The sequence below is a fragment of the Amblyraja radiata genome, chromosome 13, assembly GCF_010909765.2.
Source record: "Amblyraja radiata isolate CabotCenter1 chromosome 13, sAmbRad1.1.pri, whole genome shotgun sequence".
NCBI lineage: Eukaryota > Metazoa > Chordata > Chondrichthyes > Rajiformes > Rajidae > Amblyraja > Amblyraja radiata.
Window position 1 is genome coordinate 56,183,029 of NC_045968.1, and position 24,533 is coordinate 56,207,561.

Consider the following 24,533-nt stretch of genomic DNA (forward strand, 5'->3'; position numbering starts at 1 on the left):
GGCAAGGGTTATTTGAAGTTAGAGAAGTCAATATTAATACCGAAGATAGAGACAAAAAGCTGGAGTAACTCAGTGGGACAGGCAGCATCTCTGGAGAGAATGAATGGGTGACGAATACCGCTGGGTTGGAAGCTGCCCAAGTGAAATACGAGGTGGTGTTCTTTCAATTTGCGTTAGGCCACACTGTCTATCTTCAGTGAAATTATCGCAGGAAATAATCAGGCGCCTGAGTTATATTTCTTTACAAGAAAAATACTGCAGACACGAGGAATGTGTGAATAAAAATTCCAACATTTTGGAAAGCACTGGGAAGATTATGCACCAACTGTTATTTCACTCTGACCTTGCATCAGAATTTCCTCAGAGCAGAAGGTTGTCACTCACGGGATAAGTTCTGCTTCTCGGGCAGAGCTGATTAAAGAAAACCACGAATTTCCTCATGAAACCAAGCGGATTCACTCCAAAGATGCTCATGAAATCTCAAATTCACTTCAAAATAAGTTCATAATAAATCGAGTTGTGTATCTAAAAATAGATAGGTATAGATGCGCAGTCATCTTCATTAGAATTGAAATAGGAAAAGGACAAGCTAATCAGCCCCTCAAACTGGCTCAATTTTTCAACTAGATCATTGCTGATCTGTACCCAACATAAAAACAAGGTTGAAGAGAATAGGAAAAGATCTCTATCATTGTACCAAAGAGTGAACCTATTCAAAGTGCATTAAATACAAAAAAATATTGCTACTCAAACATAGCGCAGCAATAAAAAGACTTGGGAATATGGACAGCAATAAGTAGAACCAAAGGTCATTAGAAATAGAAGGAAAATCAGACCACATAACAGCTTGGAATTTCATTATGAACACAACTAATTTGACGTTGGACTCAGTTCCACTTTTCTGCCTGTTTCCAGAATCCTTGAGTCTCCCATAATTCACAAAATTGTCTTTCTCAACTTTGAGAAAGCATTCACAGCCCTTGGTGGGACTTAACGCCAAACATTAACCATCATCTAAGAACATAAGTTCCTCCTTATTTTTGTCTAATACGGGACAAGGGCGGTCCCATATGGGAGAAACCAATTTCGCCCAATATACGGGATGTCCCGACTAATACGGGACAGTTGGCAACCCGAGTGGCGGAGGGACAGACAGTGAGGAAAAGCAAGGGTTACTTGAAGTTAGAGAAATCAATATTATTACCGAAGATAGACACAAAAAGCTGGAGTAACACAGTGGGACAGGCAGCATCTCTGGAGAGGAGGAATGGGTGACGAATACCGCTGGGTTGGAAGCTGCCCAAGTGAAATATGAGGTGCTGTTCTTCCAATTTGCGTTAGGCCACACTGTCTATCTTCAGTGAAAATATCGAGTAAATGATCAGGCGCCTGAGTTACATTTCTTTACAAGAAAAATACTGCAGACACGAGGAATGTGTGAATAAAAATTACAACATTTTGGAAAGCACTGGGAAGATTATGCACCAACTGTTATTTTACTGTATGACTTTACATCTGAATTCCCTCAGAGCTGAAGGTTGTGACTCAGGGGATAAGTTCTGCTTCTTCGGCTTCCTGCATTCGGGAGTGTTACGACTCCTGAATGCAGGTACTTCAGAGCCGCGTAACATAATTCAAAAACCAGGTTCAAGTTCAAAAATAGTTTTAATTATTCAATGGAACACAAAACCCAAACCTGATTCAAACAATCCAGTCAAGGATATGGATGGACTGACAAACAATTTAACAGTGCTCCAGCCAGCCACGTGATGGACCGTTGAACCGGAGACTCTAAAACCTGCCTAAAGAGATATAACCCTGAAACAAAATACACGAAAACACTAAGGTCAGCCCTTATCCGTCCCAATTCAATATTTGTTAACAAGTAATGGTGAAAGTACACAAAGTTCTATGCCATGTGGCCAGGCCTTCCACAGCTCACACCAGCAGTCTGCTCACAAGTCAGGGTCGACGAAGAAGAGAGAGAATCCTGGGAGACTCTGGTATTTAAGCTTCAGATGAGTCACCCGTCACCTGACGCAGCTTGGCCAATCGGGTACAGGAGCCTTTTAACCCCGTGATTCCAGACTCACAGCCACGAGGCCTGCACTCGGGAGAGAAACAGAGAAAGGTAAGTACATAGCATTCACCAGGGGGGGGAGCGCCTAACAGGCAGGCGATTAAAGAAAACCACAATTTTCCTCACAAAACCAGGTGGATTGACCCCAAAAATGCTCACGAAAATCTCAACTTATCTTCAAAATAAGTTCCTAATAAACCGAGTTATGTATCTAAAAATAGAATAGATATAGATGCGCAGTCATCTTCATTAGAATTAAAACAGGAAAAGGACAAGCTAATCAGCCCTCAAACTGGCTCAATTTTTCAACTGGATCGTTGCTGATCTGTACCCAACATAAAAACAAGGTTGAGGAAAATAGGGAAAGACTTCTATCATAGTACCAAAGAGTGAACCTAATCAATGTTCATTAAATACAAAAACATATTGCTACTCAAACAAAGTGCAGCAATAAAAAGACTTGGGAATATGGACAGCATTAAGTAGAATGAAAGTTCATTTGAAATAGAAGAAACATTAGACCACATAACCCCATGACAGCTTGGCATTTCATTTTGAACATAACTAATTTGACATTGGACTCAGTTCTGCCTGTTTCCAGAATCCTTGAGTCTCCCATAATTCACAAAATTGTCTTTCTCAACCTTGAGAAAGCCTTCACAGTCCTCGGTGGGAGTTAATGCCAAACATTAACCATTATCTAATAACATAAGTTCCTCCTTATTTCTGTCTGTAATAAGTGATTTGTTATTTTGAAACTAGGCTGCCAGACTTCTAACACTTCTCCCACAAGATGAAACACCCTCTTAACCTACTTTGTCAAGACTCACAATCTTATGTAATAAAATCACTTTTCATTCCAATGAATTTAGTGTAAATCACTTTACGTCTGTGGAATTCTCTGCCTCAAGAGGGCGGTGGAGGCCAGTTCTCTGGTTACTTTCAAGAGAGAGCTAGATAGGGCTCTTAAAGATAGTGGAGTCAGGGGATATGGGGAAAAGGCAGGAATGGGGTACTGATTGGGGATGATCAGCCATGATCACATTGAATGGCGGTGCTGGCTCGAAGGGCCTATTCTCTATTGACCAATCCTTAATCCTGAAAATCAACAAAGTGAATCTTCTCTGAGCTGCTTCCAACGCAAGTATATTCTTCTTTAATTAAAACCAAAACTGTACAATTGAACCTCAAATGTAGTTTTGTCAACATGTCCAGTTGTAGCAGGATTTTTCTGTTTTTACAAAAAAGGCCAATGTTTCATTTGTCTTCCATTTGTTTACCTTGCACCGTTGCATGTTTTACTGTGCACCTTTAGCTTTTATGTTTAGTTTATTAACCCACTTTCTCATTGCTTACCTGCACACTATGGGGTAATTTTACAGAGGTCAATTAACATATACATGCACATCTTTGGGATGTGGGAGGAACCGGAGCACCTGGAGGAAACCCACGTGGTCACAGGAAAAATGTACAAACTCAGCATGGACAGCACCCGTCAGAATTCAATCCGAGTCTCGTCTTTGTTCTCATGCCCCATTTCACCTTACCATGATCCAAGTTCTTGTGATCCCTTCCCACTCATCCGGGGCCCCATTCCCATGCTTAGTTTCTGAAACTTTCTGGTGAGTCCCTAGGATTGAAACTAGGGACTCACCAGAGTCCCTTCTTATAATGCCATGTAAAATCTAAAAAAGTTAATTAAATGCATGTTGGGTTATCAATAGAAATAACATTCAATTGAACAGAAAATCTGTCAATCGAGTACCACAAATATCCCAGATTAGGGATCAGGTGGCGCAGCGGTAGAGCTACTGCCTTACAGCACCAGAGACCCGAGTTCGATTCTGACTATGGGTGCTTGTCAGTACGGAGTTTGTACATTTTACCCCGTGACCTGTTTGGTTTTTCTCTGATATTTTTGGTTTCCTCCCACACTCCTAAGAAGTACAGGTGTGTAGTTTAATTGGCTTGGTATAAATGTAAATTGTCCCCAGTGTGGGTAGGATAGTGAGTGTTAGTGTGCGGGGATCGCTGGTTAGTGCGGACTCGGTGGGCTGAAGGGCCTGTGTCCGCGCTGTATCTCTAAATTAAACTAAACTAACAGAGTTGTAAATAAGCTTGTTATGAAGAGGGAAAAATAAGTTATAACGGCGTGAATAGAAAATACATTGTTTCTAAAAAAGAATAGTTGTGACAAGCTTTTTGGGCTGCAGGAAATGTATAATGCAGTTCCACCCAGGCAGAGGACCATGGCTTTCGTAACATAGATTCATCATTTGAATGCGGGTGTACAGGATATGATTTCCAAATCTGCAAAAGGAGGATAATACTTAAGGGAAATATAGGCAAATTGGTAGAATAGCTGACAGAGGAATCATGAAATTTAACGCTGAGAAATATGATGAGTATGTTTTAGTCAGAAATATGAGAAGGGGAAATTGATGGCACAAATGGAAAGCACAGTGAAATTTGAGTTGGATATGTTTATAGCTTGTTTAAAGTGGCAGGACAGGTTTTCATCTCCTATCTTTTCCAGTTCCACCTCCTTTTCTTTTGGCATTGATTTGTTAGACATTTTTTTTCCTTAGTATCATTTTCTTTCTCACTGTCATCCCCAACTTCCCTCACAATTTTCTCATGACTTTCTTAAATGTTAATTTACCATCTTCCCTCCCTTTCCATCATCACTGTCCATCCATCTTGCTGCCTTCCGCCTCTATCCTCTCTTTACTTGTTTCTTTCCCACTTTCAGACACGCAGTACATAAAATATAGAACTGCACAGCACAGGAACAAGCCCTTTAACCCAAAATGTCCGTGCTGAACATGATGCCGTTAAACTAATCTCCTCTGCCAGTATCTCTCAATTCCCTGCAGGCCCCATAGCAGAAGTGTCCATGTGGTGGGCTGGAAACTGGAAGTATCCTGAGCTAATTCTGCTATCACCATCATCTATTGCAACAAGTGATGGCTCCCATTGAATGTCGCCGGAAGCTCGCGTCCTTTTCAGGATGGACCATGACAGCGATGTCAACATTTGAAACATGGATGATGGACACGATAGAAGAAGAATTCCCTGCATATCCATTCCCTGCCTCTCTAAAAGCCTAGTAAATGCAACTGGCTTCACCAGTGGTACTGAAAGAGGTGGCTTTAGAGATTGTGGAGGCATAAGTAATGATCTTTCAAGAGTCACTAGAGTCTGGAGTGGTTCCAGATGATTGGAAAATAGCAAATATTACTACGCTGTTCGAGAAGGGAGTGAAGTAGAAGAGAGGAAACTCTAGACTGATTACCCTAACTTTTCTGATTGGGAAGATTTTGGAGTCCATTAGAAAGGATGAGGTTTCTGAGTACTTAGAAACACATGACAAAACAGGCTGAATGCAGCATGTTTTGTGAAGGGGAAATCTTGCCTGACGAACCTATGCTTTGAGGATATAAATAGCAAAATAGACAAAGGCGAGCCAGTGGAAGGAAGACACAAAATGCTGGAGTAACTCAGTGGGACAGACAGCATCTCTGGAGAGATGGAATGGGTGAAGTTTTGGGTCGAGACCTTTCTTCAGAGTTACTCCAGCATTTTGTGTCTACCTTCGATGTAAACTAGCATCTGCAGTTCTTTCTTACACGGCGAGTCAGTGGATGTTGTTTAACTGGATTTTCAGAAGCCCTTTGATAAGTTACCGCACGGGAGGCTGCCAAAGAAGATGAGAGAGCATGGAAGATACTAGCATGGATAGCAGGTTGGGTGGATGGCAGAAGGCAAAGAGTGGCAATAATGGAGGCTGTTACTGGTTGGTTGCTAGCGACTTGTGGTGTTCCGCAGAGGTCGGTGCTGGGGCTGCTAGTCTTCACCTTGTATATCAATCATTTGAATGAGGTAATTGAAGGTTTTGTGGACAAGTTTGCAAATGATATGGTGGAGGGGCAGGTGGTGAAGAGAAAGCAGGGACTGCAGGATGATTTGGACAGATTGGGAAGGTGGGCAAAGAAGTGGCAGATGGAATATAGCATAGCAACATGTGGAGTTATGCATTTTGATAGTTGGAATAAAGGCGTAGACTATTTTCTAAATGGGGAGAGGTCGGAAATCGGAGGTGCAAAGGGACTTGGGTTTGCTGGTAAAGGATTCCTAAAAAATTAATTTGCAAGTCAAATCGGTAGCCAGAAAGGTGAATGCAGTGCTAGCATTTATTTCAAGAAGACTAGAATATAAAAACAGGGATGTAATGTTGAGGCTTTAAGGCACTGGTCAGACCGTATTTGGAGTATTACAATAGACAATAGATAATAGGCGCAGGAGTAGGCCATTCGGCCCTTCGAGCCAGCACCGCCATTCAATGTGATCATGGCTGATCATCCCCAATCAGTACCCCGTTCCTGCCTTCTCCCCATATCCCCTGACTCCGCTATATTTAAGAGCCCTATCTAGCTCTCTCTTGAAAGCATCCAGAGAACCTGCCTCCACTGCCCTCTGAGGCAGAGAATTCCACAGACTCACAACTCTCTGTGAGAACAAGTGTTTCATCGTCTCCATTCTAAATGGCTTACTCTTTATTCTTAAACTGTGGCGCCTGGTTCTGGACTCCCCCAACATCAGGTACATGTTTCCTGCCTCTAGCGTGTGTCCAAACCCTTAACAATCTTATATGTTTCAATGAGATTCCATCTCATCCTTCTAAACTCCAGAGTGTACAAGCCCAGCCACTCCATTCTCTCAGCATATGACGGTCCCACCATCCCGGGAATTAACCTTGTAAACCTACGCTGCACTCCCTCAATAGCAAGAATGTCCTTCCTCAAATTAGGGGACCAAAACTGCACACAATACTCCAGGTGTGGTCTCACTAGGGCTCTGTACAACTGCAGGACCTCTTTGCTCCTATATTCGACTCCTCTTGTTATAAAGGCCAACATGCCATTCACTTTCTTCACTGCCTGCTGTACCTGCATGCTTATTTTCATAGACTGATGAACAAGGACCCCCAGATCCCGTTGTACTTCTTTTCCCAACTTGACGCCATTTAGATAGTAATCTGCCTTCCTGTTTTTGCTACCAAAGTGGATAACCTCACATTTATCCGCATTAAACTTCATCTGCCATGCATCTGCCCACTCCCCCAACCTGTCCAATTCACCCTGCATTCTCATAGCATTGCAGTACCCCACTAGTCGCTGCCTGCCATTCTGAAAGGGACCCGTTAATCCCTTCTCTTTGTTTCCTGTCTTTTCTATCCATGTCAGCACTCTACCCCCAATACCATGTGCCCTAATTTTGCCCGCTAATCTCCTATGTGGGATCTTATCAAATCCTTTCTGAAAGTCCAGGTACACTACATCCACTGGCTCTCCCTTGTCCATTTTCCTGATTACTTCTTCAAAAAATTCCAGAGGATTAGTCAAGCATGATTTCCCCTTCGTAAATCCATGCTGACTCGGATCGATCCTGTTACTACTGTCCAAATGTGCGGCTAACTGGTCTATAATTCCCTGTTTTCTCTCTCTCGCCTTTCTTAAAAAGTGGGATAACATTAGCTACCCTCCAATCCACAGGAACTGATCCTGAGTCTATAGAACATTGGAAAATTATTACCAATGCATCCACGATTTCTAGAGCCACTTCCTTAAGTACCCTGGGATGCAGACCATCAGGCCCTGGGGATTTATCAGCCTTCAGTCCCATCAGTCTATCCAACACCATTTCCTGCCTAATGTGGATTTCCTTCAGTTCCTCCGTCACCCCCAGATCCTCTGGCCACTACTATATCAGGAAGATTGTTTGTGTCCTCCTTAGTGAAGACGGATCCAAAGTACCCGTTCAACTCATCTGCCATTTCCTTGTTCCCCATAATAAACTCAATTTTTCGCTCTTCAAGGGTCAAACTTTGGTCTTAACTAATTTTTTCCTCTTCACATAACTAAAGAAGCTTTTACTATCCTGCTTTATATTCTTGGCTAGCTTACCTTCGTACCTATTCTTTCTTCCGTATTGTCTTTTTAGTTATCTTCTGTTGTTCTTTAAACATTACCCAATCCTCTTGCTTCTCGCTCGTCTTTGCTATGTTGTACTTCTTCGCTTTAATTTTTACCCTGTCCCTGACGTCCCTGTCAGCCATGGTCGCCCCTTACTCCCCTTGGAATCTTTTTTCCTCCTAGGAATGAACTTATCCTGCACCTTCTGTATTATCCCTAGAAATACCTGCCATTTTTGTTCCACTGTCATCCCTGCTAGTGTATCTTTCCAGTCAACTTTGGCCAGCTCCTCCCTCATGTCCCCATAATTCAACTGTAACACTGACACGTCTGATCTACTCTTCTCCCTCTCCAATTGTAGATTAAACCTGATCATGTTACGGTCACTACCTCCTAATGGCTCATTAACCTCGAGGTCCTTTATCAAATCTGGTTCATTACATAACACTAAATCCAGAGTTGCCTTCTCCCTGGTAGGCTCCAATACAAGCTGTTCTAAGCATCCATCATGAAGGCACTCTACAAAGTCCCATTCTTGGGGTCCAGTACCAACCTGATTTTCCCAGTCTACCTGCATGTTGTAATCACCCATAACACAGCATTACTTTTGCTACATGCCAATTTTAACTCCTGATTCAACTTGCACCCTATGTCCAGGCTACTGTTTGGGGGCCTGTAGATTAGTCCCATTAGGGTCTTTTTACCCTTAACATTCCTTAGTTCTATCCATACTGACTCCACATCTCCTGATTCAATGTCACCCCTTGCAAGGGACTGAATTTCATTCCTCACCAACAGAGCAACCCCACCCCCTCTGCCCACCTGTCTGTCTTTTCGATGGGTGCTATACCCTTGAATATTCAGTCCTGGCCCTCTTGCAGCCATGTCTCTGTGATTCCCACAACATCATTTGCTTTCCCTCTCTCCATCCTTCCCAGTTCTCCAACCAGTCTGACTGTCTCCCTGATTAAATTCTATCTCAGTTGTCACCTCCTCCTGGCAAACAATTAACTATTCTACATTTTCCTTTATCTCCATCCCTTTTGATGTCTAATTCTCACACCTTACGCTTCCTCATCTGTGTCTCCCTCTCCCCTGACTCAGTTTGAAGGTCTCGACCCGAAACGTCACCCATTCCTTCTCTCTAGAGATGCCTTACTACAATATTGTGTCTGTCTCCAGAGATGCTGCCTAACCCGCTGAGTCACTCCAGCATTTTGTGTCTATCTCCAGAGATGTTGCTTGACCTGTTGAGTGACTCCAACATTTTGTGTCCGTCTCCAGAGATGCTGCCTGACCCGCTGAGTTACTCCAGCATTTTGTGTCTAACTCCAGAGATGCTGCCTGACCCGCTGAGTTACTCCAACATTTTGTGTCTAACTCCATAGATGTTGCCTGACCCTTTGGTCACTCCGGCAGCTTGAAGGTTGCCGTGCGTGTGCGCATGCACAGTGGGCGCCGAGCGGCGGCGATTGCGCAGGCGCAGTGGGCGCCGAGCGGCGGTTGCGCAGGCGCAGTGGGCGTTGCGAGCCGCTGGGCCTTGGCCGTCGAGTGGTGTCCGCAGCGTGGCAGCGCAGGGCAGCATGAGGCGCCCGCTGCTCAGTGCCAGTTAGATTGATGTTGAATATGAACAAGGATCTCATGCACCAGGCGGTGGGTTATCACGGGCCCACCTTGTTATCCCTTTTGAAAAGTGAGCAATATGAGAACCCAGACATTCAAAGCGTTTCGGCCGAGTTCTTGAAAACAGCGCTGCATCACAGGTAAACGGTATCCGTTTAGCTGGGCTTCAGCATCAACACGGCTTCTTTAACCAGCAGCACCACAGCTTCGCGTCGTGGATCATTCAGTCGTAAACAAAATGCCACCTATTAAATTATCGAACCCAAAGATTCCGGATAGGCCTATTGCTTGCTTGTTTGCGTGCGTGTTTATTTCCTGTCAAGTTAAATAGATGAAGTCACGGACACGCAGCTTTTCGGCCAGTTTTCGGATTTGTTTTGCGCGTCAACATGTTGCTGTAAAATTAACGAGTCACTCTGAAGTACTTTATTTATTTTTTTAACTACAGAATATATTAACGACAAGTAAGTCGCTTCACTAGTTTTTCTGGTGTAGGCCAGAATGTATATACTGATGAATTGTATTCAATTCCTCAATGTTTAGCAGTCATATTATAGTGGTTTGTATCTGGAGATACAGTTCCAGAAAATATGTAATGTCAAGGCAACACAGGTTAGAGGATGGTGAGCCAGCAAGCTTGATGGGTGACTGAATCCAAGTTAAATTGGTATTCACCATTAGGATTTACAGTAAGTGTTGTAATTTTGTTTTAGGATCCATTAGAATAACCATCATCCATTATTCTCTATCTACTAAAAGAGTTATGTGACTAAAAATCTTTTAAGAAATCTCTCTCTGTGCAGTCCCACTTGCTTTTCCTCATAAAAGTTCTTGTATAGACATATCTTACTGTAAGAAAGAACTGCAGATGCTGGTTTAAATCAAAGGTAGACACAAAATGCTGGAGTAAATGGTCGGGAAGGGTCTCGACCTGAAATGTTGCCCATTCCTTCTCTCCTTAGATACTGCCTCACCCGCTGAGTTCCTCCAGCATTTTGTGCATATCTTACTGTAATTGTGATGCATTATTACTTGTCATCCTTCTCAATATGTCTACAGTTCTTGACACTTACATGATGTCTAATGTTGTGTCAACCTGCTTCCACTTCTAACTGTCCAGTTGTAGCCAGATAATTTTCTGCAGTATTTTCTCTCTTTCATTTCTGGAGACTGCCAAACATGTATCCAAGGCCTCCTTTTATTTCACATATTTGCAACCTTGGCGTTCACTTCCTACACTTGTCTCTGAATCATAAATAATTTATATGCCTGGGTTAACCCATCAGCATTTGGAATCCTGTTTCATATCCTTGCACCTTCAGTCTTGATAATCTCAATGATATTGCAGCTGTCTACCAATTACCATAGACTCAAACTGATCTAAAACTCTGCTGTTAGCTTAATTGTGCTTTTCTGGTTTTTATCTTCTCAGATTTGTTTTCTTTGTCCCTTTTATTGTTAGGTGTAGAAGTTGATTCCTGCCAGCAGAAGCTAGTTTTCATCCATTTGACCTGGTTTAAATTGACAAATGCGGTCAACTTTAATAACGGATTGATACATATTGAAATGTGATAAATATCTCAAACCATCAAAGAGGTGTTATGAAAACATGAATGCAGAGACAAAAATAGAGTGGCTGGGAATGATGAATGGAATCATGATGTTTGAAGTTGGATCTTAAAAGTGGAGAAGTTAAAGAAAAAACAAATTGTGAGGTCAAGGCAACTTTGGACCACGACCAGAGTTGGATTGATCCAGAAGGAATTTGGTTGATCAGAGGTCCAGAGTTTGGTCCATTTTCCAGGGATTAAGATGTTACAGTAGAGTGGAGGTGAAACCATAAAGAGCTTAAAATTTAAATGTAGCACTTTAACGTAGTTTTCAAGCACAGCTCATGCAATTTGTAAGAAAACTCATGTAGCTGTACTTTTTGGTGAAAACATTTGTGAAAGATGTGGACAAATGGAAGAGTTTTTAATCAGTCATATCTGGAATTAATGGATGCGAAGGTGACGTTTGAGCAGGAGTTGAACCGAGATATGTGTAGTATCTTGTGGGCGAAGGGGAAAACACAGATACAAAGCTTGATTGAATTGGACTCGAGTTATTAATGATTTTGCTAAAGCTGCATTTGAAACTAGGGAGGATAATGGTTTGGATTTTGTCAGTTGATCACAGCTTGATAACTTGAAAGCACAGCACCACAGTCATAGAGAATAATAGGGGGTGTGCACGTAAGGTCACTGGGTCATAGGGCTTGATGCACGGAGCCGCTCAATCCATCTGGAGGACATCAGTAACTTCCGGTATATGTTATTAATGCAAGAAACACGTACTTTCCAACCTGTTAAAAAACGCCAAAATGTTGAATTTTTGCGCTGTGGAATTGTGGAAGTCAGGGTAAGTGTGAGAGACATGTACCCAACGTTAGAATTCCAAAAGTGAAGCGAAATGAAGGTAAAGGGAAGCGAGAGCTGAAGGGACAACAGCAGCTAAAGTGCTTGGCGCACACTGGCCGTGCAGATATCGGAATTGAAAATAATGGGAATTATCGCGTTTGCTAACTGCATTTCATCAACAGTAAGGCATTATTTGTGGTTTTTCTTGATTCCTTTGGTAATTGGCCAGATTTATCACTTCTGAAACTTTTTAGATGCCAAAGGAATAAAAAAAACACAAATAATGTCTTAGTTGATGAAATGCAGTGAGCAAACGGCCAATGTTCGCCAAGCACTCTGGCTGTTGTTGTCCCTTCAGCTCTCGCTTCTATCTACCGTCATTTCTCCTCACTTTTGGAATTCTGAAGTAGGCTAAATGTCTCTCACGCTTATCCCGATTTCCATAATTATTTACAGCGCAAAAATTGACAATTTTGGCGGGTTTTAACGGTCCAGCTACGCTGGAAACAATGGTGAGTGCTTACCTGCAGTTCATCGCGTGTACTCCACTTGACGTAGCGTAGCGTAGACAGGGTCGTGACCTGACTACTGTGAAACCTCCCTATACAAGGTGTGCTTTCTGCTTTGCCGGAAGCAGATAAGCAATTTGATAGCTTCAGGTGAAGTGATGCAAAAATAGAGAGTGTTTGGTAAAGTAGTGAAGAGATTCTATTAATGAAAACAGAAAATGCTGACATAGCACATATGGCAACATCCGTGGAGACCGAAACAGAGTTTCAGGTTCATGTTTAGAAGAAAGATCATGACCTGAAACATTAACTCTTCTCTTTTCACAGATGCTGGTTGAACTAAGTATTTCAGTATTTTCCTCTCTCTCTCTTAGAGTTCCAGCTCCTGTGTTTTTAATTTGCTTTTCAGGTTGACTTAAGGAGTTGTTTTGAAAGTCATGAGGAACCTGGTGTTGGATAAGTGGTAGCAACAGTTTGGAATGGCAATTTCTGATGTGAGGTTAGCATGTACTGTGTAATTCAGTTGAGAGTTAAACAGTTTCTTGATTAACAGTTAAATAAGAATAGTCTTAATGGACCAGAACCAAGTCAGTCTGCCAAGAGCTTAATTTTTCAAATACTTCACAACTATTTTTTAAGTGCACAAAGTCGTTAAAGACCTTATGACTTTACCAATGATACATGTCAGGAATCTACTGGCATAGTTTCCATTCTTCATCCTAACAGCCTATTAAAACTCCTTTCTGGCAATTATTCTTTGGTTGCACATTAAACTCAGTTGTTCCCTGTGGCTGGTGATACAGTTTTATTGTGAAGCAGAGCAGTTTGAATTGAATTTAAGCAAGCGCAGAAAGAAGGAATTTGATGAGGTTAATTAAAAACTTACAAAAGTCCGAGAGAAAAATGAAATCAATGGTAAATCTGTTTGCTACAATACAGATTTTCTTGAATGATTTCAGTGCTATATTGACACAACTAGTGGAGCTGTTGTGTAGGAAGGAATTGCAGATGCTGGTTTACATCGAAGATAGACACAAAATGCTGGAGTAACTCAGCAGGACAGGCAGCATCTCTGGAGAGAGAGAATGGGTGACATTTCATGCCGAGACTCTTCTTCAGACTGAGAATCAGGGGAGAGGGAGACGTAGAGATATGGAAGGGTAAGGTGTGTAAACGACAGATCAAAGGGGACGATGATAAAGGAAAATGTAAAATGGTTTATTGTTAGCTATGGGGAAGATGAAAACGAGGCATACAATTAGTAAAATTTAATCTGGATGATAATGAAACTAGTTGGAGAACTAGGATGAGGGGAGGGTTGGAGAGAGAGGGAAAGCTAGAGTTACTTGAAGTTAGTGAAATCAATATTCATGGGTTATAAGCTGTCCAAGCGAAATATGAGGTGCTGTTCCGCCGATTTGCATTGGGCCTCACTCTGAAATGGAGGAGGCCCAGGACAGAAAGGTCAGTGTGGGAATGGAAGGGGGAGTTTGGCAACCGGGAGATCACGTAGGACTAGGCAGACGGAGCAGAGGTGTTCAGTGAAACGATCGCCGAGCTTGCACTTGGCCTTGCCGATATATAGGAGTCCACACCTGGAACAGCGGATACGGTCGATGTGGTTGGAGGAGGTGCAAGTGCACCTGCTGTTTCACAGCTCTAGTTACCTGGATTCAATTCTGACCTCAGATCCTCAGGGATAGTTCATGGGAATGAGGAGAGAATAGATTACAGGGACGACTATTGGTTCATTATGTCACAGATGCTGCTGTCCAGGCAAACATGAGTACATGATGAACTGCAAATGAGAAAAATAATCAGAATGCAGAAAAGAGTGTTACAGCTGCAGAGAAAGTACAGAGTTAAAGAAAAGAGCAGGAGCTGCCACAAAGTCGAACAGAAGATCAGGAATTCACCACTGCCATATGAGCAGCAGGAAAGCAGCAGTTCTTGAAACTGTTAGGACGTGCTTTCAAGCTTTTGTATCTTCTGACAGGCAGGGCACTGGAGAAGGGAGAATGACTGGGGCGTCAGTGCTCCTATATTATGTTGGTTGCTTTCCTGAAGCAGTGTGTAGTATAGATGGAGTTGATTGGGGGGGAGGGACGGTGAAGTGTGGGGAGGAGGCTGTTTTATGTGATAGACAGGACTGCATAAACAACTCTGAAAGTCAGTAAGACAAAGGAACTGATTGTGGACTATGGAAGAGGAAGAGCGAGGATCCACAAACCTGTCTTCATCGACGAGATGGTGGTGGAGAGAATCAAAAGCTTAAAATTGCTGGGTGTGCATCTCTGAAGATGTGTCCTGGACTTAGCACATTGATCCAATCATAAAGAAAGCCTGTCAACGCCTCTACTTCCTTAGAAGATTGAGGAGATTCGGTATGTCAGCGAATACTCTCTTCAACTTTTACAGGTGTATGGTAGAGAGCATATTGCACTGGTTGCATCACGGCCTGATTTGGCAACTCGGACGCCCAGGAACGAAGAAGATTGCAAAAAGTAATGAACACAGCTCAGTCCATCACGGTTATAGACCTCCCCACCACCTCTACAAGATTCACTGCCTCCATTGGGCAGCTAGCATCATCAGAGACCCACACTATCTTAACCATGCTTTCACTTCACTCCTGACATCGGGAAGAAGGTATAGGAGCCTGATACTGTAACATCTAGGTCCAGGGGCAGCTTCTTCCTTATAACCATCAGGCTATTAAACTCTACAACTTCCAAATAGGCTCCAAACTATATAGACGTGGAGATATTATTTTTGACTTTGCACTGTTATTGTGTATTTATTTGTTTTTTTAACATGTACTGAACTTGTTTTTGTTATGGGATTTACAGAGTACTATGTTTGCTTATCTGTGGTGCTGTTGCAAGTAAGAATTTCATTGCAACAATAAAACACTTGACTTGCTCTGCAATGTCTTGGGCAGACGAATTGTAGAAATTGTTAAGTCATTGGAGACGTGCTGAATTTCTTTAGCCTTCTGTGGAATTTGAAGCATTTGTGTGAATTCTTGGCTGTAGTGTCAATGTGGTTGGACCAGGACTAATTGTTAGTGATATTTGCTTCCAGGAATTTGAAGTGCTGAATTGTCTGCACCTCGGCATCATTGATACAGACTGGGGCATTTACACCATCCCTCTTCCTGAAGTTGAGGACCAACATTTTGTTGACATTGAGGGAAAAGTTGTTGCCTTGACACCATGCTACTAAGCTCTCTATCTCCTTCCTGTATTTCATCTCTACATTGAGAACCTGGTCACTATGGTGGTGTCATCTGTAAATGGAGTTAGAGCAGAATTTATCTGCACAGGAAGTAGCTGGTAACTCAGCCTTGCTGGGCATCGAATTTGAGAATTATTGTGGGGAATATTGTGTTGTCCTTGCTGATTAAAGTCTATAGGTCAAGAAGTCAAGGATCCAGTTGCAGTGTGGTGTGTTCAGGAGATTGATTGGAATTATGGTATTGAAGACAGAGTTATAGTAAATAGTTTGACAGAGGTGTCATTATCATTCTGCTGTTCCAGGGATGATTGTTTTGTGAGCTAACGTGAACTCAATGGGCCATCACGGCCTCCTATATTGTCAGGAAATACAGAAAATATGATGTCATACCAAAACTGACAATCTCTTGACCGTATTTAATTTTCACAAGCGGCTGGGGTTTTTTTATCTTTGTGGCCAGGCCATATTTATGAAAAGGAATCTGGCCTTGAGATATATTTGAAATATTCTGGATTATACATCACTTTATTTGTGATGTATGCAAATAGAAATAGACGAAATGCATTGAATGATCTTTGGGACAGTTGTGCTTCTGCAGTTAGAACAGGATGTCTTTGGGAAATTGTTAATATTTAAAAAAAGATATATAAAAAAGATATATAATGAAAATGACATTCTTCCAGAGTCTTGATCCAATTTATATTCTTGTGAAAAATACTGCTTTCATCTTCATTTGAATGCTTGAAGGAAATGGTGAATTTTTGCAATATCTTTAACATGATCAAAATCCGAGTCAATTTGAGTAAAAGTATCGTGCATTCCATTTTGCCTAAAACTATTTTATAGCCTGAAAATACAAAATACTCCACATGTTAAGTGATCACTATTTCATCAATGTAGGGCAGCATATTTAATGCCTTTTATTGCTTTTATTTTTTCCATGTACAAATTCATAAACTTTGGGATGAAACAAGTTAATCTGCTCAGTCATGGTGTGCAAATTTTTAATTATGCTTGTATGGGTAGCATCAAAATACACATAATTAATTGTGATATAAAACACTCTTGTTTTGCAGAAAGGATAGAAGAATTGATAATACTGGTATACAGCAACTCATCGCGAGAAAAGCAGACCTTCTGTTTGCTCCATCGTGGAAATCAACTCCCAGCACTGAACTGAATGACGAAGAAACAGAAGGTGATTTGTATGCAAGAGTTATCTGAGCGTTGTTTCTTTTTGCCATTTCCACACATTAGGAAAAAGCGGAAAACAAATAAATATAATAGTCTATATCATATTATTTAAATAAACACAAAATATTTTTCCCCTCAACACTATTTTGACAAATTAATGCTTCTTTCCTCCTCATAGACCCAGCAAAATTTCCTGATAAAACTGTTGGAATAAGAGCTAGTCCTCTACCTCTGCCTTAAATATCTTGAAGTAAATGAGTGACTGTCCAAGAGCATTCTGAAATCATTTTGGTGTCAGGTGATTCTAGTGGGTCCAGATACAATTTCAGAGGTATGAATACATAAACAGGATGTGTATTTGTCTGGAGTACTGAGGGAGTGATGCACTATTTGGTGTGTCCATTTTCAGACAAACTTAGTTCAATGCAAATTACATATTTGCAGAATGTATTCAATCTTTATTCCTGAGCCAGCAACAAAGGCAGATCATCTGTCCGTTTATTGTTGCGGAAAATTAATGAATGCATTTACTGCATGGACAATGCTGACAACACTTCCAAAATTACTTTATTTGCTGTTAAGTATGTACAGAAAGGCAAGTTATTTGTTCATTGAATTTCTCCAGATCCACAAAAATTCAAATGCTTTAGTAATTAGTTTTTATTAATTCTGCTTTGTCAGATTGAAAATCAGTAATAATTCAGAAAATAATTTAGCTAACTCATTAGAAGTTTTATTCAAATTAAGTGATTTTTTAGAATAAATATTATGCTCCTTATTTCACTTGGAATTTGCTTTGGGATAAAAGTATAATTAATTGGTTTGTGATATAGAAATAAATATTCCTAAATATCTCAATTTCTTTCCCTTTTTTTCCAGATTATTATGCAATTATGCCTCCTTTGGAACAGTTAATGGAGGTTCCAAATGAGGACAAAAGACAGTACTTCTTCCGTGATATTGAGCGTGGGGATATTGTGATTGGACGAGTTGCATCTATTCGCGAATTTGGGTTCTTTGTAACATTAATTTGTCTTGGAGGGGACCTTGTGCGGGACGTTGAATCCTTGGAAATAACTGTAAGGTTATGATTCATATGCCTTGTATTATCAAACATAATATTGCAATAACGATGTATTGAAGAATAAATGGATCAGTGTATGTTTGACAGGGGTGAGAAAATACTTACCAATTTACCCACATATAGGATCCATTTACTCTTTTTTTTAATCTTATACATAGCTTGGGATATAAAGGAATCTATCGCTTTGTGATAAAATTAGTGTACTTTACATTTATTTCATTTGATGAGTTGAACATTAAGGTATAATACCCACACGGATGACTTCAGTCATCCTAAGGCTTCTAATTGCATGGTCACCACATAATGATTTTTTAATTAAATTAGGTTTTATCTGGCTTGTAATAATTTAAGAAAAATGGCAATTGCCTGATTTTTCTTCAGATAGATGTAAAAATTTGAACTCAGCCCAGATATTTAAGTACACAGTTATTTTAATCAAACTTTCCTAACTTGCCCAGCTTTTACTTTAGAAGTCTGCCTTTACACAAAAGGAAATTGAACAAGCATTGATTAAGTGCTTAAAATGTTGTTACAGGCACTGTGTCCTGTGAGAGATGTACCATCACTTGGAAAACACGAAGACCCTTTGTCTTACTTTCAAGTAGGAGATCTTGTAAGAGGTATCAACGATTGATATGAATACTTATTGAAAAATTATTGTTGCTGAAATGTTGATCTCAACTTTCACCTGTTTATTTGTTGTAAAATAATTTGTTTTACAGTTGTTGTAAAAGATGTTGATCGATACCATGAAAGACTTGCAGTAACTTTGCGCCCTTCAGTTCTTCCGTCTCGCCTTTCTCATTGGAAATTGGGTGTTATTAGTAATGAAGATCTTCCTACATACTACAGGTACTAAAAAAATCCTACAGTGAGAATCTTTATTTAATCTTCCCCTCTGTCAAACTGAATAATAGAAAATTTATATTGTTGGCTTCTCCATACGGTTCTATGTGTTTAAACTGTTTCTATGTGTTTCAAACTGTCATCTGAGACCTGCACCCTTGTGATTACAATCTGTAGACAAGATGCTGGTCTAAAATAGAAACCAGTTAATAATCCATGGTAACTTCAATGTCAGACTTAGAACTGACACAATCTTCAGGAATGCCGATTTGCAATGAAGGATTAGAAAAACCTAACTCCATTTGCATGCTCTTCCCAGCGAAATGTTTGGAGTAGGGCCTTGTATCAACACCTTGTCGGTGGGCAGCGCGACTCTCGTCAGCAGCGGCCTCTGCAGTCCGTCTGCGTTTTTATTATTTTATGTCTATGTTTTTATGTAGTTTTTGTTATATTTTGTTGGGGTATGTGTGTGGGGGGGTGGGGGTGGGGTGGGAGGGAGGGAGGGGGTAACTTTTAAATCTCTCCCTGCACGGGAGACCCGACCTTTTCTTTGTCGGGTCTCCGTTGTCGTTGGGGCTGCAACGAGGAGTGGCCTCCAACAGGAAGACCGGGGTCTCTGGTGCCGACTACTCACCTCACCGTCGCGGAGCTGGCCGAGTCCAGAGCGGGTGGAGCGGTGGTGGAGCGCTGCTGCGGCCCGACCTCCGGAGTTTCGGAGGCTGCAACTGCGGGCTTGGCGGACGGCGGCACTGGGAGCCCGCGGGTCCCTGGAGGGAGACCGCTTTTCAGGGCTCCCGCAACGGCGACTTCACCCGCCCGAGTTGCGGGGTTGAAGAGCTCCTAGAGCGGGGCCTTACATCATCGCCCCGCGCGGCTTGGAATGGCCGCGGGACTCTGCGAGTGCACGACGGGGGCTCTAACATCAAGAACCCGGTGTGCAACCTTGCATCACCCGGCGTGGCTTTAATGGCCGCGGGACAGTTCGCCATTGCCCGCCGGGGGCTTTGACTTTGACTCTGACATCAGGGGGGAGAGTGCAGTGGAGAGATAAATTTTTTTGGCCTTCCATCACAGCAATGTGATGGATGTTTATGTAAATTATGTTGTGTCTTGGGTCTATTTGTTTGTAATGTATGGCTGCAGAAACGTCATTTCGTTTGGACCTCAAGGGGTCCAAATGACAAATAAATTGTATCGTATCGTATCGTTTCATCAGAGAAGGTGGTAAGAGATCTGCAAACTGGATATTGCAACCTGTTAGATTTAAGGGCCTGTCCCACTGTACGAGGTAATTCAAGAGTTCTCCCGCGTTTTCCCGATTTGAACTCGGAGAATGTCCGTAGCGGAGTTTGTGGATGTCCCGTAGCAACTCGTAATGCTAACGGTAGGTACTCGGGAAATCCTGTAAACCCGTGACGTTTTATCAACACTGAAAAATGTCCACGAGTAAAGAAATACTTGTGATGAAAAAAATTGTTACTTTTTACTCGTACGAGCCGCTACGAGACATCCACAAACTCCTACGGACATTCTCCGAGTTCGAATCGGGAAAACTCGGGAGAACTCTTGAATTACCTCGTACAGTGGGACAGGCCCTTAAGTCATTGAGCAAGGACCATAAGGACATCCAATCACTTGCCCGATGACATGTACAGGCGACCTTCGCGTTGGGGCCATTTGGGCTATGGAATTTAGTTCTTGCAGAATTCGTAAATCACTACCCCAAAATTTAAGATATTTCTGTATGGGGAAAAAAAGTAAATAATTCAATGCAAAGTGTCTCCTTTTCTAATTCCTGTCTCTGGACTCGTGCAATGATGGCACGGCTTTGCTTTCTGATAAATTGCAATTATGGGCCACTTGTTTGGAATGTAACTCCACCCATCCTGTGAAACGGGTTGCCTCAATCAAGACACCTGTCTTTGATTCCTCCGAGAGTGAACTGTCTGTGACAGTCAGCACTTCCGCAGTTGAGCAACGGGATGAAAAGGCAGTTGAAATACAAGGTGATATCTGGAGCAGGCAAAATTTCTGCCAAACACTTTAACATGGTAAAGGAAATGTTGTGGTGTGAACTGCAGAGATATCACCCTGTTGTCTGCAACAGCGAAGATAGTTGGAAAGATCTTCCTCCGCTCCCACTTCTCAGACTCAATGCAAATTCCAACAAGCAAGAACAAAAATGGAAATTGTTTTCGTTCTGTGATAAGTACACGAAGAGCATACAGAGCATCACCAATATGTGGACATTTATTGGCCTAAAAAATGTATGACTATCAATCGAGGGATTCTGTAGTATCTTTTTCAAATTTGGCAATGCCTACAAATGTATTACTATGCTTTGGATACTACCTGGTGTTATGCAGATTGTGATCCTGCCCATCAAAAAACAATCCCAATGGAGGCTGGGGCCAATCAAAGCTGTGTCATAGCACCAAACTTCTCACCCTGCCGATCTGCAGTACTGCATCGTACCTCTAATTTCCCTGTTGGAATGGAGCTAATTTGCAGAACAAATGGAAAACTATTCAGTTTACCTCATCCCCTCTCCATAACCAAGATTGCTGTAACCACTGACATTGAATTACATTACTCAGACAATGCTTGAAAAAGTTTAATGTTCAGACACTAAGCTCCAAGTCATTGTTGAAGTTTGAAGCTAAGAAATTGAAGCAGGAGAAGGCTATTTGACCTCTCATGTCTGCATTGTCATTTACCTCTCACTTTCCTACCGGGGAAACCTCTACCATCCTCGACTCCAATGAACTGGCTAAGATGAAAACAGTTTAGTTTAGAGATACAGCGCGGAAACAGGCCCTATAGCCCACCGTGTCCGCACCGACCAGTGATCCCCCCACACTAACACTATCCTACACATACTAGGGACAATTTAAATTTATACCAAGCCAATTAACCTATGAACCTGTACATCTTTGGAGTGTGGGAGGAAACCAATGTTCTCTGAGAAAACCCACGCAGGTCATGGGGAGAACTTTCAAACTCCGTACAGACAAGCACCCATAGTTAGGATCGAACACGGGTCTCTGGTGCTGTAAGGCAGTAGCTCTACCGCAACACCAATGTGCCACCTGTTGAGCTGTTTCAAAAATTTGATACAAGATGCAGGTTGGTCAAGGTTGTCCTGAAATAGTTAATAAATAACAATTAGTTAACAATATTTTTAAATGTTCTTTTAACTTTCAGAGACTGATTTTATGAAATATTAACTCCTATTTTTATTTTGCCAGAAAATAAATAACTTTCCTTCTGTTGTGGCTTTGCTTTCACATTCCTTTTCTGCAGATTGTATACGATTTACTGCTATCAGATTATGTAGCATATTGCTACTTTACTCCTTTCACTGTCTCGCTAATAATAACCCAATGTGATCCATCCTGGCTGACAAACTATTCTGCCTTGTGTTATGTGGATGGTTTTATGTTCATTTAAGAATATATTTCACATAGTACCTTTAACCCAAAGCACTTCAAAAAATATGAAATAGTTCTGAAACATAGGTACTTTCACGCGGTTCAATAAAGTTAAGTTTAAATCCAACCACCCATGAGGATATTTATGATTGAAACATCTCTTCAAAAAGACAACATCTGTCACAGAGAGACAATCCTTTATGTTCAATATGTGTCATTTACTTCTCATTTCATCAAATAGGAGAAGATGATGACGTTGAGATTCTTTCTGGTCTGGTATGTTCCTGGCCTAATGAGTACAATGGAATGGAATACTTTATTGTCACATGTGACAAGGCACAGTGAAATTCTTTGCTTGTCCACCCAATGTATACAAATAGCAGCCACCTACGGCTCTGACCAAAGATACAAAGCACGCCGGCTCCTCCTTTTGTTCAGTGGCACTGTCAGGCAACATTTGTAATGATTCCTGCTCTGACATTTAACATTTTATAATAACTTGTTTTCTTGACTACAGGCAGAATTCAACGCTGGATAGTCATGTTATGGAAACATATGACAACGTTTTGCACCAAACGCTTGGATTTGCTAATCCATCAACAGTTGAATATTTATTGGGCAAACTTGGAATTAGTGAAATTGAATCATCGTCTCTGATGAGAGGATTACAGAGGTGATATGTTCAGAATTAATATTTAGAGGCTGCGTTTCAGAAGATTAATTGTCTGAAGTAACAATCAATTCAGATTGCAAAAAAAAAAACATTTTCAATTAATTGACAACATTTTTGTCTTTGTCTCCATCATCACCAAATATTTAGTTTTTCTCCTTCACAAACAGGTCAAATTTGCCTATATAATCCCTTTAAAGATGGGTATAGAGGAGGGATATATTAGGATGCATTGCCAGATTGATGGAAGAGAGATTTAACAAGGGTTTAGAGAAGTGCTTGATAGAGCAACAATCATGCTGCTCTTGTCATTGGTCCAGCGGAAATCATGCAAATATAAAACAAAATTTGGAATTGAAAGGATTGTCAAGATTGTTCAACCAGAATTGAGGAAGGATGCGGAGAGAATTACGAGCAAAAATTTAAAATATGTAGTTTGTGAAGATCAGGCAATGTGGCAGAATGCTGGTGATACTTCAAATTGTTAAAAATTTCGAGGATGAAATGAGGCCATGTTAGAGGTAGGTTGACACAAAATGCTGGAGTAATTCGGCGGGTCAGGCAGCATCTCTGGAGAGAAGGACTGGGTGATGTTTCTGGTAGAGACCCTTCTTCAGACTTCTCTCCAGAGATGCCTGACCTGCTGAGTTACTCCAGCATTTTGTGTCTACGTTCGATTTAAACCAGCATCTGCTGTTCTTTCCTACCCATGTTAGAGGCATGCAGAGTTGAAAATGGCCGAGGCGTGTGATGGAATATGAACAGCTGAAGAATTGAAGTAGGGGAAAATAAAGAATATTTTTAGACATGTTTGTATTTATTGTTTCAAAACATGAAATTTCTGGATTAATTAAGAATTCAAATCTGGACTCTTATTTTTCGCCAGTATCTGGGAAAAAGAACACATGCCCTATTTCTAATCTTTTTCCAGCTGTCATAATATTCCTGCTTGATTTGCTCCTCTCCACCTTCAATGTCTGTTTTCCCTCTGAAGGCCATTACTATTGTCCATTATGCTACTATGGTTCTACCCTCATCTCCACCATTACAACACAGGAACATAATAAAATAGAGGCAGGATGAATTCAATGATCGTAGACCAGAATAGATCAAGCCATTCACCAACTGCTCTGGTGGATAACTCTATTAATTTTAGGTTGTCTGATGAAAGCTTCATTTTTCCAAGTTCAACTTGACTGGGTGAAATCTGCATCAACATACCAACAATGACCAGCCAAGCATATACTGTTGGAAAAAAAATGGAACTTTAAAAAAACGCGAGTTATTCAATATTGCTGATATGAAAGTGCTTTAGATCGGTGGCACAAAGTTATAGTATCAGCATCACATAATACTCAAGCCAAATGAAAGTAGAACAGATACCATTTAAATAATGTGTTGTTGATGGGTTTAATTTTGGAATAAAGCCAACTTGTGACAAGAATGACCCAGTGGGTTGTTAGAGGCTTTTTGAACTTGACATTT

The 24,533-nt window shown here is 41.3% G+C and overlaps 1 protein-coding gene across 4 annotated transcripts in view; it reads left to right on the forward strand.

Moving 5' to 3' along the window:
* The first annotated feature begins 9,577 nt into the window (after positions 1-9,577).
* The window catches only part of ttc14 (tetratricopeptide repeat domain 14), a 29,653-nt gene continuing 14,697 nt past the window's right edge, over positions 9,578-24,533 (forward strand). For 2 of the 4 annotated variants that reach the window (XM_033032150.1, XM_033032147.1), the window contains exons 1-6: positions 9,578-9,818; positions 16,900-17,021; positions 17,897-18,096; positions 18,637-18,721; positions 18,824-18,953; positions 22,896-23,051. In XM_033032150.1, the coding sequence (XP_032888041.1) occupies positions 9,673-9,818; positions 16,900-17,021; positions 17,897-18,096; positions 18,637-18,721; positions 18,824-18,953; positions 22,896-23,051 (839 nt within the window). In that variant the 5' untranslated portion in view covers positions 9,578-9,672. Of the gene's footprint in view, positions 9,819-16,899; positions 17,022-17,418; positions 17,613-17,896; positions 18,097-18,636; positions 18,722-18,823; positions 18,954-22,895; positions 23,052-24,533 lie in introns of those variants that run through there. The other 2 variants (XM_033032149.1, XM_033032148.1) reach the window with 2 other exon arrangements.